This window comes from Elephas maximus, chromosome 4 (genome assembly GCF_024166365.1).
Source record: "Elephas maximus indicus isolate mEleMax1 chromosome 4, mEleMax1 primary haplotype, whole genome shotgun sequence".
Taxonomy (NCBI): domain Eukaryota; kingdom Metazoa; phylum Chordata; class Mammalia; order Proboscidea; family Elephantidae; genus Elephas; species Elephas maximus.
In genome coordinates, this window is record NC_064822.1 from 60,985,582 (window position 1) to 61,003,068 (window position 17,487).

The 17,487-nt window shown below is 36.6% G+C and overlaps 1 protein-coding gene across 2 annotated transcripts in view; it reads right to left on the reverse strand.

The window, feature by feature from the left end:
- The window catches only part of C4H12orf4 (chromosome 4 C12orf4 homolog), a 61,513-nt gene that overhangs the window by 20,329 nt on the left and 23,697 nt on the right, over positions 1–17,487 (reverse strand). For both annotated transcript variants that reach the window (XM_049882245.1, XM_049882244.1), the window contains 5 exons: positions 17,146–17,252; positions 16,581–16,778; positions 15,613–15,741; positions 9,007–9,081; positions 5,264–5,466 (listed from right to left, as the gene is read on the reverse strand). In XM_049882245.1, the coding sequence (XP_049738202.1) occupies positions 5,264–5,466; positions 9,007–9,081; positions 15,613–15,741; positions 16,581–16,778; positions 17,146–17,252 (712 nt within the window). The remainder of the gene's footprint in view (positions 1–5,263; positions 5,467–9,006; positions 9,082–15,612; positions 15,742–16,580; positions 16,779–17,145; positions 17,253–17,487) is intronic.

Genomic DNA, 17,487 nt, shown 5'->3' on the forward strand with positions numbered 1-17,487 from the left:
TGCTAGGTCCTGTGAATTTCCATACACATTGTAGAATTATCTTGTAAATACCTACAAAATAACGTTGTATGCATTTTGATTGGGATTTAAATGTACAGGTTGTTAAATTTGAAACTGGTATCTTAATAACACTGAGTCTTTTAATTCATGAAAACAGTATCTCTCTCCATTTATTTAGGTCTTCTAAAATTTATCTCAGCAATGTTTTGTTATTTGCTAGGTTACTTTTCATAGCATCTTTCTTTTTTACTTGAAGACATTTTAAGCTCGTCTTTAAGCTCTTTAAACATAGTGATAGCCTGTTACATGGTCTGTGTCTCATAATTCCAGTCTCTCAAGTCTGTATATCTGTCTCTATGCTTGGTTGTTTCTTCTGGTTCTAATTTTCTTTAGGCCTAGTTATCTTTGACTTAATTTAAAAATTTTATTGAAGAATCATATGTAGGGATAAATACTAAAATATAACTGAGCATTTGCACCATCTTAAAATATTACTCTAAAATTTATCAGTTTTTAAGATAACGTGCATTCCTATGTTTAAATATGTGTGACTAATAGGGTGGTCCAGAGAAATCATCTGAGTCAAATTAAAAACTTCATATATTGTTTAGAATGATGTGAATTGATGGCAAGTTTCATCAATGCTATATAGAGAACACTCCGACATACCAATTTATGGTAGGATCCCAGGATATCTTTGAAGTGATAGATACATTAATTTTCGGATGATATAAACCCTCAGATTCTGATTACTTAAACTTAATGCTGCCTGGCAGCATATGAATCTGAAAGGAGATCTAGGCAGCTGCACATGGGTACATACACGCACATCCATGTTGTTTTCACATCTTCCACACACTCACCTAGAGACTCCATCAAGCATAAGATAGATGTTTGCCAGTAGGCTTTTTTCACCCTGCCTTTTTTGTCTCTAACTAAAGCCAGCACATAGAAAGACTGGCTTTGAGCAGTTAGAAAAAGTAAACCATAAGCTTTAGAAGTCAACAAGGTCACGAGAAGATATAACTTGTTGGATGTCATCATGGATGTGGCTTGCACTTCCACAAGGAGTTCATTTCTGGGAATAAATATTAGCATATATTATACAGCAAATGGAGATACAACATAGTGAGTCAGATAACAGTACAGAAAGTTCTTGCTTATGAGTTCTAAGTAATGGCAAAATGACAAAACCTAGTGACACACCTGTGAGACTACACTGTAAAAAAACTCATTGAAAAACATGAACGGGTCATGTGAAACACTTTAAACTTTGGAAATGAGGCAGAAAATTGGGTTCTACTGTTACATTTTAGATTCTAAGTGGGCACTGCACACAGAATAAATTCTAAGCCTATGAAATTGAAGTTAAAATATCAGTTCTGACTATAATTGCAGGTAATACCTTCTATATTAGGTTAAAGGAAGCCCTGGTTGCGTAGTGGTTAAGTGCTACAGCTGCTAACCAAGAGGCTGGCAGTTCAAATCCACCAGGTGCTCCTTGGAAACTCTATGGTGCAGTTCTACTCTGTCCTATAGGGTCGCTATGAGTTGGAATTGACTCGACAGCAGTGGGTCTAAAGTTAAAAACCATACTTTAACTACCCAGTTTGAATCTTCTAATTAGGGTAAGAATGACCTGCAGAGGTGACTAAGATTTATTTGGTATACAACTGTAGGTCTTTACTGTATGTATAACTTGGAAGTTAGACAGAAAACTTACTTTCTGAGCTCATGTACCCTTGGAGGAGATTCCAAGACTATGCTTTACTTCTCAAGTATGTGCCTCTGAGGTACCTGAAACACTTGTATTGATCAGTTTCATAATCATTACTATAAAATGAGAAATAGTCTGGCTTTGTTTCCTATTTTTCACTTTCAAAAACATTAGGTAGGTACAACCAGTTTGGAAAATTATTTGGCTCTATCTACCAAAGCTAAATGTATACATATATGAAGAACCAACAATTCAACCTCTAAGTATGTACCCAACAGAAATGCCAAAAGACACATACTAGAATGTTCACTGCAACACTAGACACAGTAATCAAAACCTGGAAAGACCCAAATATCCATAAATAGTAGAATGGCTAGATAATTGTGGTCTAGTCACACAGTGGAATAATAGACAACAATGAGAATGAACAGTCTACAGTCACATACAGTAATATGAATACATTTTACAAACATAATATCCAGTAAAAGAAGTCAGACAGAAGAGTGTGTACTACGATTCTTCTTATATAAACTACAAAAACAAAGCTAACTAATCTGTACTTTTCGAAGCGAAAACAGTGGTTATTCCTGCAGTGAGGATATGGTTTAAGTGACTGGAATAGGCATGAGGGTGGCTTCTGGGGTGCCTGCAATGGCCCGGATCATGATCTGGGTGTTTCTTACATGAGTATTCAATTCCTGAAAATTGAGCTGTATACTTATGATATGTGTACTTTTCTATATGTGTATTATACTCCAGCAAAAAGTTAAAAACAAATAACCAACAACTCTTCCTCAACAACAATTACAACTGAAACCCCCAAGCCCTAATTATTCAACAAGTTAATGAATGGTAAAAATAAGAGGATCAGGAACTTAGGATTCTTGACTTGCAGGTTGATTCCACATCTAAAGGCTAGTTTGACTCTAGTTATGACAGTATCTACAGATCACAAGGATCGATAGAGATAAAACTGGTAATACCAGTGTGTCTTTCTTCTTAGTGATAGATTAATTTTTCCTCTTCATTTTTCTTTCTTTTAACCATAATTTCTACAGCTCTTTTTTCTACCATAGCACATGGACTGTTTCAGACATTATCACTGTTACCTTGCACGAGTTATCTAGCACTCAGGCTTGTTAGAGGAGGAAACAACACCTGAAAATGCTCTGAGATCCTTGCATGAAAGCTAAAACAAATACTACCTCTATATCCCTTATGCCGTTGTCTGAGATTGTAGAATAAACTCCTTGACCTGAATGGCTGTTTAAGCACAACAAATGGGAGGACCATGGCTCAATATACTTTTGTGAATTAAATTGGACACTTCGGAAACAAACTTAATGTTCTGCAGCTGGCTGTCCCAATTTAAAACATGTAACTTTTGTAACATTGTGGGAGAGGGAATGCTAGTAGTATCAGATGTCTGGAAGTAAATCTGAACTTGGTGACTTTTGTAAACACTGTTTTTGAGGTTGTTTCCCACCTACATATAACCATTTTTATAAACTGGTTAACCAGGAGTCCAGCTGCAGGAATGTTTGGATGTTTCCTTGTGGCAAGAATTCATCATAAATTTTCTTTGTTACTCCCCAAAGACCCTTTTATAGATGGACTAGTTAGTGATGATAACTTAACAATGGCTAAAAATTCCTGATGGAACTAAGACTTTATAAAGCTACAGTGGAAAACAAAAAACACTATGAAGTTTGTCAAACCTTTCTGATACCATATTAGGTATGACCGAGGCTACAGAAGTGAATGGAATGAAAAATCAGAAAGTTTGATGCAGCTTTCATAGAACAGTGCCAGAATTATCTTCATCAAAACGGTAATGTTTCTGGTGTAAATATAAATGGAATGTTAAGTGGGAAATCATTTAAAATCACCTTGCCTTGGATACAATAAATTAATTTTGGGGTTTATTTGGGTATTGTTGGAAACCCTGGTAGCATAGTGGTTAAGAGCTACGGCTGCTAACCAAAAGGTCAGCAGTTCGAATCCACCAGGCGCTCCTCGGAAACCGTATGGGGCAGTTCTACCCTGTCCTATAGGGTTGCTATGAGTCGGAATCGACTCGACGGCAACGGGATAGGGTATTGCATTTAAAATGAAGCCTGTTGTATAATTACTGTAAAAAGTAAAATAAAATCTTTTAGACTGCACTTGATAGTACAGCATTTACACAAATCTTTTATTTTGCTAAATCACTTTTAATAAACAATTATCAAACTTCTTTCCTAACATTTACAATGTGCACCTAACAGTCGGCAAGTTTAAAAATATTTTTTATGCCACCTCAAGACAAGCATGCGCATAGTTGCTGATATGGGCTCTTCATCACCACTTGCTCCCCTGGCCGGACCAGCCTGTACCCATTTCCTTTTTTTTGTGGCGGGGGGAGGGGTTCCTTTGCTCCTCCAGACTATTTGAAGCTCAATTTTAGTTTCTGTATTATTTACATAGCTTATCCCCCCTAAATGCTTTTTAAGTGGGTTGGGGAGGAAAGCAGGAGGAAAATCAGATACCCTTGGAGGTTTTTTCAAATTAAAAGTGTCAAGCAAAATAGAACACATAATGAAATGAATGAATGGCTATGCCACACTTTTAACTGTAGGAGCTAATACTCTATGATCCAAAGTGCGTCCTTATAAAATTTTAAACGGGGGTTGGCTTCTTCCTGTCCTCTAGCATCTCTTCCCGTTACTTCTTCATGCACTCTCAGAGAATGCAAAGTAGTTTTAATGTTAGCCTAAGCCAACCATAGGAGCCCTGGTCGTGCAGTGGTTAAGAGCTATGGCTGCTAGCCAAAAGGTCAGCAGTTTGAACCCACCAGCCGCTCCTGGAAACCCTATGAGGCAGTTCTATTCTGTCCTATAGCGTCACTATGAGTTGGAATTGACTTGACGACAATGGTTTTTTTTTTTTTTCTAAGTCAACTATAAATGTGGAGGTAAATCTAGTGCTACTTAAAACAAAAATGGAGGAGAGGAAGAAAGAGAGAAGGAGAAAGAAGAAGAGGAGAAAGAGGAAGTCAGACACATGCCTTATAGAAAGCTAAAGATTATCTTGCTTTTCTAGTTTACCTGCTGTAGGCCAAGGCTATAATTCTCTGAACATTTGTGATTAAAGATTATTTACTGTTTTGTGTTATACGTTGTATTACATTACAAAACACTCCGTTTTATTAACTATACAGAAGATGCAAAGGTCCTTGTGAAAAATAGAGTGTTTTTAAAACGTAAAGGCGATTGTTATTATTACAATACAATATTGAAAGTTAAAATATTCATGTTGTTACTGTTGCTAGTTGCTGCCTAGCAGATTCCAACTCATGGTGACCCCATGTGCACAGATCAGAATGGCTCCATGTGGTTTTCAAGGCTGTGACATTTCAGAAGCAGATTGCCAGGGTTGTCTTCTGAGGTACCTCTGAGTGGGTTCAAATCACCAACTTTTCAGCTGGTAGTCAAGCACTGAACTTTTCATGCCACCCAGGGACTCCTAACATATTCATAAAATCCTGGTATTTTTCGATCTGCTTACCTCTGACATATCATGCACCAGCAAGAGAGGAATGCTTATCGTGGTGATGTCATGCGTACAGCAAACCTTCAGTATATTTCGGAGTCCCATAATGGCAGGATCACGGGCAGTGATGTTTCCTGATTTCACATTGTCGTCCACGCACAGATGGAAAGCAACGTGGATTTCTGAGAGGTTAGAATGCCGTGTAATGTAGAATTCTCCTGTGAACAACAGATACAATCATGATTTTCAAACGCATAAATCATATTCATCACTGGGCTTGATAAATAACTGTAAAGCTAAAAAGAGATAAGCTAATATAGTAGAACTAGAAGAAGTGTATTAGGAGCCTATCTGGGGCTCAGGAAGCTACTACGGTTACCGCTCTTTAATTCTTGGAAGGAAAGAGACAAAAATAACAGAAAATAGCCATTTTTGTATTAAGTTCATAAGTCGGTATGAAGCGATCACTAAGAAGTAAGTAAATCCAATGAGTACTCAGTAGAAACTTAAAACGTCCTGTGTAACTCAAACTTAATATGCAAAAACTTATTACCCCGTTAGGTGTCTTCCTCATTCCCTAAATCTGTTCTTGCCCTCTCAATTTATGGGCCCAATCTCCGTCCAGTTAGTTGTTCAGGACAGAAACAGAAGAGAATTTGTCCTTAATTCCTTTCTTTTTCTTATTGCCTATTCCCCAACCACTAATCCAAGCCACCACCAAGTATTTACAGTTCTATCTCCAACAAATATCCCAAATCTGTGTGTTCTATTTTAATGGCTATCACTCCAGTTCATGCCAGCATCATCTCTCACTGAGGTTTTTGCAGTAGCCTCTTAACTGACCTCTCTCCTCCCATTCTTGCCCACCTACAAACCATTTCCTCCTAGCAGCCAAAATGACATAAATGTAAACCAGATTATATCACTTCACTACTAAAATCTTCTAACAGGTCCACACTGTATTTAGAATAAAGCCCAAACTCTTTATTGTGGCCTGCAAGCCTATATGATCTGGACCACCCTTGCCTATCTCTCCAACGTCCTCTTGTTTTACTCTCTCTCCTTGTGTTCTAACCACACAGGCTTTTGTTCATTTCTTCAAACATGCACAGTTTATTCCCAATTCAGGCTGTTGCTTGAAAGGTTTTTCTCCAAGATTCTCACAAGGCTGATTTATTTTCATCAATCACGTCTCAGCTCAAATGTCACGTCCTCAGAGATATCTTCCTGAACTACCCTATCCAATATAGGACAACCCTCCCCATTCTTACATATTATCCTGCTTTTTTTCTAAGCACTGAAATACTTTGTTTGTTTATGTAGGTTATTCTTATTTTAAAGAGATCATAATTTAAGCTGCATGATTATAGAGATTTTTTTTATTTGTCTTGTTTGATGCTCTATCTCTGCACACAGAACAGTACCTGGCTCAGAGAAAGCACTCCATAAATGTTTGTTGAATGAATGATGGATGGTTTAGACCGAATGCTGGACCGGTGCTCCTTAAACCTTTAAAATCCATGCTCCCTACAATCACTAGAATTTTTTACATACTTCCACTAGCCAAGAAAAATGTCATCAGTTTTACTTTCAATGCTTAACTTTCTTAGTCACTAGTGTACATAAGCTGCTCCTATGGATACCATTGACAGGCCTAGGCAAAGGTTCTTTTTTTAACTTTAGCAAGATAAAGGAATTAGATAAGAAGAAAAACAAATGACAGTGACAGAGAGACACAGGCATGTATATACACACACACAAACAACATGAAGAAAAAGTAATGAGAGAATTGTGAGGAACAAAATAGTTATAATTTCCCAGGAAGTCCCTAAAAGACACAAACTGCTTATCAGAACCCTGGGGGACTACATGAGCCAATATCCTTCTGAGCCCAGTGAAGTGGATTACCTCCTAGGCTCCTATCGATAACTCAGATGACGGAAGCTGTAATGTTAAATATGGCAGTGGTCCAGCAGCAAGGCAAGTTGACTTAGTGAACAGAGTCAGGTGCTGCTAATCCTCAAATTGGCACTGATTTGCTTGACCTTAAATGACCCAACTCTTGGCCTCATTTTACCCACTAGTAAAATAGGGGACAAGGAGCTGGCAGTAGTAATTAAAATAATATGATATAGTAGAAAAGGGACTAGATTGGGTGTTAAAGAAGATCTGGTCTCTAGCACTTATTAGCTGAGTGGTCTTGGGCAACACAATTCAATTTACTGATTGACCCTCTTTTACTTCATATATAAAATGGGAAAAATAATACCTATCTGCCTTCTTCATAAGGTTGTTGTGAGAACCAGGTGATATGAACTGTAAATACTTAAATAATGACAAAGTAAACTCATAAATAAAACTATTTTTCTTAAGAGTTTAAAAAGGGTTAAACAAAAATTTAAAAGAATTGGTGATTTGGGTCTTTCTTAATCTCCTATAAACTTCCTGAGGGGTATAAAAATTTTTTTTTTTTTTTATATATAGGCATCCTTTAAATGGAAATTCAGGTATTTCTAGGATACCTAACTGAAGAGTTTGGTATTCCTTTTCCAACTCAGACTTATGACATACCCTCCTGATACAGCAGTAATAACGAGGTAATGGCTTTTTTCACAAAGGTGCCAAAAAGGGAAATACTGATATAGCAGTTAAGAGGTAAGTTAGTAAAGAAATCAGACATCAGTACCTCCAGAATAGATAATAAGATTGGCACATTTTAAGCTACAAAATACGGATAATTTAAATTTGGATCTATGGAGAGAACTGCAACGAATCCTGTCTCAATGAAGGTATTTTTAGATGGAGAGGAGGACGGTTTCCTGTTCCACAAAGAGGAGGAAACGGCCTGTGGTAAGGCAATCCTGGCTCTAACATTATCCACTAAGGTAGGATAGCTGAAGGTGGGAGGAAATTCGGAGGCTGATGACCACAAGCTAGCTGGCTGGGAGTGCCAAGATGAGTACCAGACACGGGTATGATATTTGCCTAGATTAAATGTAATGTGACCTATATGTAGAAGAACTGGGGAAGGAAATGTGAGGAAACTACAGGAGGACAGAAACATATTAAGATCATGGTTATTTCTGAAACTGTCAAGTTACCAATTAGTTTAAAAGGCTTTTTATACTTTACACTTACAAAGTACACAAACAGGCCTTCCTTTTTATGCCCTGATAGGCCAACACTACTAAGGGTCATCAGAGTGAATTCTATCAGGAAGAGGATCGAGAGGCTGAATTTCCATTTGATAAACAACATAACCAAGAATAATAAAGGAAAAAGAAAAAAGGAAAGCAAGAAAATTTGTGGGGAAATGGAAATAAGAAAGATTCTGTATCAGATGATCCAGGTTCTTTCTACAAGTTCACCTGTGTATATCTCTATGTGCAATTGTTTATATTTCAAGAGAATGGAAATTGTTTCTTGGCTAATTTTTTAAGAAACTAAGAAACAAAATATAAGAGGAAATTTGAAGTAGCAAATAACTAAAAAAGGCAATGCAACTGTTTGAACAATTGTTCTTGTATGGACCACGAAAAAAGTCAGTACCAGTATAAGAATAAAGATTTAAATTAGAGAACATCTGTGAAAGTATATTATATATATATATACACACACACCCCGTATATGTAAAATGTTTTTTCTAAGTGATATACTGACATTTTAAATGTCCACCATAAGAGTTTATGTTTCAGATCTATGATTTCAATGTATGTGATTATTACAAAAATAGTAATTTAAGATAAAACAATACTTACCAGGTAAAATATTTAAATAGTTTCGATCGGTATTCTTAGTTTTATCATTGCTTCCTCCATTTCGGCTTCCAGAATCTATTCATAAGACAGTGCAACATAAACACAGCAACATATGAAAATACATCATTAGTACTACTCCCAAAACAATCACAACAGTAAAAAATTCCTAAGGGCATTCTGCTCCGTGCTTTACATGGATGGTCTCATTGAATTCTTAAAAACCCCTGTGGGGTAGGTACTAATATTATCTTCATTTTACAGAGGAAAATGAGAAAACAAAGGCTTAGACAACATAATCAAGATGCATAGATAAGTGGCGGAGCCAGTGGTGACCCAGATACTCAGATTCAAAATCCTATGGTCTTAACTACATTAGACTTGCCAATAACCCTTATTTTTCATCCAGGAAGCTCAGGACATTAATTTAACCACACATAAAACAACTTCACTAGATAGTTGTAGTGTGATCATCTTTATTTTTAGAATCTGAGTCACTGTTGTTGATATACTTGTTCAGGACTACAAATTAATGGTTAACAGCACTGGGGATCACTTCACATTCAGCCCAAATTCATTATTTCTTATCTGCTAGTATATATAATTTATTTCAAATAGATGGGTAAGACTTCTTTTCAAATGTCTTTTTCAGACATTCAATGGTTTTCCTTTTTAGAAGGCATGATATAACTCAGAAGAACAATGTTGGGAAAATAAGAAACATCTCTGTTCATCATACATTATTATGGTTGGGCACAAATTACTGTACCTACGTAAACATATTTTTAAGAGAAGATACATCTAAATTTATAAGAATTTTATCAGAACTCATAAATGCAGTATGAGTATTATATATTTATTCCAATTAACTTCAAAACTATTTTGGAATTCATTTTGGAATGGCCTTCGACATCAGAAAATAACCTGAAAACAGTCAGAACTTCAACTGAGTAAACTGCAAATGCCAAGAGAATATCATAGTTTCAAAATCGTTCTGAATAAAAGTAACTTAATATTTTTACCCAGTGACTACTTTGATGAATTGATTTATAACACTGTCTCTTATAAATGCACGTATCTTATATAAAGAGACAGGGTGACAGAAAGCTATGTGTTGCCAGAATCCATATTTAATATAATACTGTTTCTAATACAGAGCCACACAAATGCTACTGAATAAATGTCTGATAATAGCACAGATAACAACGAACAATAAATAAGGACTCTAACTGTCCACACGTGGGGTCTGAATAAACAGAGGCCCTCCTGAGTAAACAGAGAGAACAGCCCATTCCCCGTTCCACATTTTAATGGTAACACCTGTCCAATAATACAAAAAGGATGGCTATTTTTTATTTTTAAATAATGTTTATAAAATGTCTGTGAAAAATAATAATTTTTTTACCTTTTATAATGAACTGTAGAAATATAAAGATGCCCAATACAACACAGTAAGAAAAACAATGGGATGTCTTAGAATTAACAAGTACTTCCGTATCAGGATACAAATGGGTAGAACAAACACGTGGGTGTGCACAGAAAAGGAAAAGACTAAGAAAATATTTCCACAAAACTCTTCTATAACAGCATGAGGGTTCCTTTAAGAAAGTTGTCTTTTATAAACTTACTTGTCTCCCTGACTCACTTAAACCACAAAGTAGTTGCTTGAACAAGAACAAAATACCACGATGTACACGCAGTGCCTTAACCATATGTGGTTTAAAAACTTCCTGTCATTTACTGCACACTTTCTAGCTGTCATGAATATACTTAGAATCTTCCTCCTTCTCCCACACCTGTCATGATCTCAATCTGTATGCTTTTAGTCACTACTAAGAAAATATTAAAATGCTTCTGATCACGTTATCGCCAGTCTGAATGAGCTGGAGGAAGCAGATGGTAGAAGAATAAGCAGGCGTGCTGTTAATTCTCTAAAAGATTCTTGGTTAGGATATGCTTCTGTGCTGATTTCCTAATATTCACCTTGGCCCTGTCACATATACCACATATTGCCACGGCAAAACCACAGTTAATCCCATTGCCATGGAGTCAAATCTGACTCACGGTGACCCTGCAGGACAGAGGAGAACTGCCCCCTGGGGTTTCCGAGAGCGTCCAATGGATTTGAACTGCTGTAGCACTTAACCACTACGCCACCAGGGTTTCCAAAAACCACAGCTCGTCATCCTTAAAACCCACTGCCATCAAATTGATCCTGACTCAAAGCAATCCCATACGGTTTCCGGTTTCCGAGGCTGTAAATCTCTACGGAACAGACCGCCACATCTTTCTCCTGAGGGGCCGCTGGTGATTTCAAACTGTTGACCTTTCAGTTAGCAGTTAATCTCTTTAAGCACTGCACCACCAGGGCTACCCTTGGTGGGAGTATAAACTGGTGGAGCCTCTACAGGGAGCAATTGCTAATGCTGTCAAAACGATACATGTATGTGTTCCTTAAACTCTGGAGTTTCTCTCTGGGAATCTCTTCTGTAGATATGCTCACCAACATGCACGATGACACATGTGCAGGTTACTCACACGTCATTACTTATAATAGCAAAAAATTAGCAACAGATAAAATGGCTGTCAATAGGGACTCATTTAATACGTACTCATTTAACATTTTCAAACTGCAGGTAACTGAAACCACGGAAAGTGAGAAAGGGGCTAAGGGGGGTCTACTGTACCTATTTAAGACATGCTTAAACAATAAATAAAACATTTTTTAAAAGTCTACCGAGTATATAAGGAAACTATAGCAAATGCTAATCATCAAGTTAAGACTAGATAGCCACATCCTAGCTTCGGGAGAAAGGGAAAAACTCTACAAATTACATTGGGAAACTGGAAGACAGACATCAAGCAAAGACACAACAATATGTCTTTGCTTACTACAAAACACAAAACATATGTACCTAAACTACTATAATGGTGTCTTTTAAACAATACAGTTGTCGGGGGTGGAAAGAAAAAAGCATCCACAGTATGTAAAACAGATTTAAAGGCTAGACCAGCTCCAATATTGAAACCTGCCATATTTTATTTCCTGGGCAGTGTCAAATTTTTATAGGAAATAATAAATTACTGAGAATGCATTCAAGCAGACAAGAGCATGATTTGTGATTTTATGCCTGTGACATAACATGACAGAAAAATATACCTTACAAATATTTGAAAGAAAGATTACCCTCATATTTGTTGGTGCTGTTGTTAGGTGCCGTAGAGTCAGTTCCTGCTCATAGCAACACCATGTACAAGAGAACAAAACGCTGACCGTGCCATCCTCACAATCATTGCTATGCTTGAACCCGTTGTTACAGCTGCCGTGTCAATCCAATCCACTGAGGGTCTTCTTCTTTTTTTGGTTGACCCTCTACTTTACCAAGCATGATGCCCTTCTCCAGTGACTGGTCTCTCTTGATAACATGTCCAAAGCACATAAGATGAAGTCTCGCCATCCTTGCTTCTAGGTAGCATTCTGGCTATACTTCTTCCAAGACAGAGTTGTTCATTCTTCTGGCAGTCCATGGTATGTATATTTAATATTCTTCACTAACACCATAATTCAAAGGCATCAATTCTTCTTCAGTCTTCCTTATTCACTGTCCAGCTTTTGCATGCATATGAGGCGACTGAAAATACCATGGCTTGGGTCAGGTGTACCTCAAGGTAACATCTTCGCTTTTTAATACTTTAAAGAAGTCTTTTGGGGCAGATTTGTCCAATGCAATATGTCCTTTAATTTCTTGACTGCTGCTTCCATGGGCATTGATTGTGGATACAAGTAAAATGAAATCCCTGACAACCTCGTTCTTTTCTCCATTTATCATGATGTTGCTCATTGGTCCAGTTGTGAGGATTTCTGTTTTCTTTATGTTGAGGTATAATCCATATTGAAGAATATAGTCTTTGACCTTCATCAGTAATTGCTTCAAGTCCTCTTCACTTTCAACAAGCAAGGTTGTGTCATGTGCATAACACAGGTCGTTAATGAGTTTTCCTCCAATCCTGATGCTCCATTCTTCATATAGTCCAGCTTCTCAGATTATTTGCTCAGCATACAGACTAAGTATGGTGAAAGGATACAGCTCTGACGTACACCTTTCCTGACTTTAAACTACGCAGTATCCCTTTGTTCTGTTCAAACAATTGCCTCTTGGTCTGAGTACAGGTGTCTCAAGAGCACAATTAAGTGTTCTGGAATTCCCATTCTTCACAATGTTATCCATAATTTGTTAAGATCCACACAGTCAAATGCATTTGCATAGTTAATAAAACACAGGTAAACATGTTTCTGGTATTCTCTGCTTTCAGCCAAGATCTATCTGACATCAGCAATGATATCCCTCATTCCACGGCCTCTTCTGAATTCGGCTTGAATTTCTGGCAGTCCCCTGTCGATGCACTGCTACAACCATTTTTGAATTATCTTCAGCAAAATTTTATTTGCATGTGATATTAATGATATTGTTTCTTAATTTCCACATTGTGCTGGATCACCTTTCTTTGGAATGAGAACAAATATGGATCTCTTCTAGTCAGTTGGCCAGGTGGTTGCCTTCCAAATTTCTTGGCATAGACGACGAATGAGTGCCTCAAGTGCTGCATCTGTTTGCTGACGCATCTCAATATGTTTTCTGTCAATTCCTGGAGCTGTGCTTTTTGCCCATGCCTTTAGTGCAGCTTGGAATTCTTCCAACAGTACCATTGGTTCTTGATACGCTACCTCTTGAAATGGTTGAACATCAACCAATTCTTTTTGGTACAGTGACTCCATGTATTCCTTCTATCTTCTTTCGATGCTTTCTGCGTCCTTGGGTATTTTGCCCATAGAATCCTTTGATATTGCAACTCGAGGCCTGAATTTTTCTTCAGTCCTTTCAGCTTGAGAAATGCCAAGTGTATTCTTCCCTTTCAGTTTCCTAACTCCAGGTCTTTGCACATTCAATGACGTATTCATTAGAAATACCTTTTTTCAATAACATAAGCAGCGACTATACACATGGATCTTACCAGATGGAATACATAGGAACCAAACCGAATACATCTGTGGAAAGAGATGATGGAGAAGCTCAATATTATCAGTCAGAACAAGGCCAGGGGCTGACTGCAGAACAGACCATCAGTTGCTCATATGCAAGTTCAACTTGAAGCTGAAGAAAATTAAAACAAGTTCACGACAGCCAAAGTACAACCATGAATATTTCCCACCTGAATATTTCCCATTTCAAGAGCAGATGTGATGCACTGAACACTAATGACTGCAGACCAGATGAATTGTGCATGACATCAAGGACATTATACATGAAGAAAGCAAAAGGTCATTAAAAAGACAGGAATGAAAGAAAAGACCAAAATGGATGTCAGAAGAGACTCTGAAACTTGCTCTTGGATGTAGAGTTGCTAAAGTGAGTGGAAGAAATGATGAAATGTAAGAGCTAAACAAAGATTTCAAAGGGTAGCTCGAGAAGACAAAGTATTATAATGACATGTACAAAGATCTGGAGTTAGAAAACCAAAGGGGAAGAACACTCCTATATTTAGCTTCTAACTAAACAAACTTACAGCCCTGGTGGCACAGTGGTTAAGAGACTGGCTGCTAACCAAACAGCTGGCAGTTCGAATCCACCGGCCACTCCTTGGAAACCCTATGGGGCAGTTCTACTCTGTCCTGTGGGGTCACAATGAGTCAGAATCGACTCAACAACAATGGGTTTAAACAAACTTATGGCACTAATATAATTTATAAAGAAAATACATTTTCAACTTTCATATTTCAATTAAAGAAGAGCAGAATCAGTCTGTAATTTTTGTCAGAGCTTTTTATTTTACTCATGTCTTTCCTTAACTATTTCTATGTGTAGATAGAAGGCTTCTGGAGAAAGAGGCCATGAATTTTTTCCACAGCTTTAAAAATACGTTCCAGCGAATTTCCCAAATAGTTAGAGTTATATTGTGAATAAATATAGAAAAAAACAATCTTTTGGGGAATTTTTTTTTTTAAAAAAAGAACAACCAAAAACAACTCCTGTAATTGCCTTCATGCTACTTAAGTGGCTCAAAGATGAAATAAATAAAAACTGTTTATTTTGTGATACCTCCTACTCTACGATTTCAATGTTTTCTTGGTAATAATTGTGTCCATTTTAGAGATAGAAATTGATTCAAAAGACCAACTTTCCAATGGGGGCCTACTTAGTAGTGAAATTTAAAAAACAGCTTTTGTTAAGGATCTTGAAAAAAATTACACAAAAAACTTAGGAACAAATTTCAAGCTTCTGAAGATCTTGAATTTTGTTCTTAATTTTCTTCTTCTACCTTTCCACCAATACAACTTTCTATATGATTTTAATGATGACCCATATGACCCAGGGGAGCCCTGGTGGCGCAGTGGTTAAGAGCTCGGCTGCTAACCAAAAGATCGGCAGTTAAAATCTACCAGCCGCTCCTTGGAAACCCTATGAGGCAATTCTACCGTGTCCTATAGGGTCGCTATGAGTCAGAATCAACTTGACGGCAATGGATTTGGTTTGGTTTATATGACATTAGAGTGGGTAGAAACAGAACATACTGAAAGTGAAATTAAAAAAAAAATTGTGTTTTACTAACCATGTGATTCTTTCAATTTGCTGCTGCGCTGGGTTCTAGCATAAAGTACCACCTGCTGGACAATTTCCAGTTGCTCTTCAATTCGGGGAAAATGGAAATCAGTGCATTCTTGGCAGACTGTGGCAAAATCTAAGGGACCCAAAATATTTACAAACTTCTAAATGTGAACTATCAAACATATAGGCTTTGCTTATATACAATGAGATCTAGTAGAAATAGAAAATAAAACTCACAAGTATGATTTCTCATATTTGTCCTTTCAATAATTATACCTTATTAAATTAGGGTATAAAAATTTTGTTTTGATCAGAAACTTAACCTCGCAATCATTCAAAAAAGTAACCAGTTAGTAGACAAAGAAATTTTAATATAATTTCAACTTCTCTTTAAATAATACTTTGATCATATTCTGGTCCCAAAAAGTACTACAAAAATGCAAGAAAGTTGTTGTATTTTTGAAAGGAAATAAATGCTATTCAAACTTCTTTCAAAAACAGCTATACATTTCAGTGTAACTTACCTATTCAAATACTTAAAAATAATCATAAAAAGTGAGTTGCAATAAGAGGGAACGTAGCACCTTACCTAGCACATTTAAGAAGTAGATTACTAAAAAAAATAAAAAAGCAAAATGGGTGAACTAAAATTCACCGAGCCACAATCTTCTTCTAAATTGAAAAATACATTTATATCCTGATTGTTCTTTTTGCTATACCTCGGAACGAGGATTCTCTAAGAGCGTTATTTACAATATAATGGCGTTTTAAGAAAAACTAAGTATCATGAAGCACTCTACAAATGCTAAATTATGAAACTAAAATAACTAGGGCTGGGTATGTGTGCTCTTTGGTCTACTTGAATACTGAGGTGATTAAAACATTTTTTAGTGTTTCCGTAATTCATTACTTTGTAAGAATGGTATGAAAAGGAGAAATTTAATGAAGTAAATATGGATGTTGTTAACTTACCTCTTTTAATTCCACTGTATGAATTGATTCGATTATCTACTAGTAAAACCAGGCCACAGAGAGATGTGGAATAAAGTGACAGCGCTGTTTGGAGCCGATGGAGTTTCACGCCACTTCGATGATTTCGTCTGTGCTTACAGAAGTCTAGCATATCTGCTCTCAGCAATCTCAAATTATGCATGGTCTTCAACTGGGCCCCTGAAGGTGGGGAACAGTTCCAGAAAGATACTTAGGGAGCTGCAAACATCCAGTACACGATGGAAATCTCAATGGCAAGAATCCAGAATAAATGTTGTGCTATAAATAGTGATTAAAAATAGGTCTTGTAATTTCCCATTTTAATGACTATTAATATATAACCTTTCTATTTGCAAAAAATAATTCATAAGCTAAAACAGAAAACTTATGGCCAACAACCTATAGGCTTCCTTGGAGCAGGATATAATTTGGAATTCAAAAATACCATGGGTACATCCTACTACTAGGCAAGATTTTTCTCTTACAGAGCAAAAATAAGTTCTCGCAAATTATAATAAATTGTAATTTCACAAACTAATATACTTACCTAAGTGAATGGTAAAACTTTCTTCTAACTTTCTCTGTTCTTCATAAATCCTCCCATTTGTTTCTACAGATTCTCTGAACTGACTTGGCTGGACTTTAATTTCTTCACTGAAATTAATAAAAGTTATCAATATGCTTTGTTGGTACATTTGTCAAGAAACTTTTCTTAAAGGAAGGCAAGCTTGACAATAAAATGAGAGAAAACTGAACAGCTGAAAAAAAGATTTAATTTATTCCTAAATATATCCTTCATCCATGGTGACAAGTAAGACCATAAGCACCAACAGGTTCTAAAATTCCCACTTGCTCTTTCACTTCCTCACAGTATGTAATGTATATTACA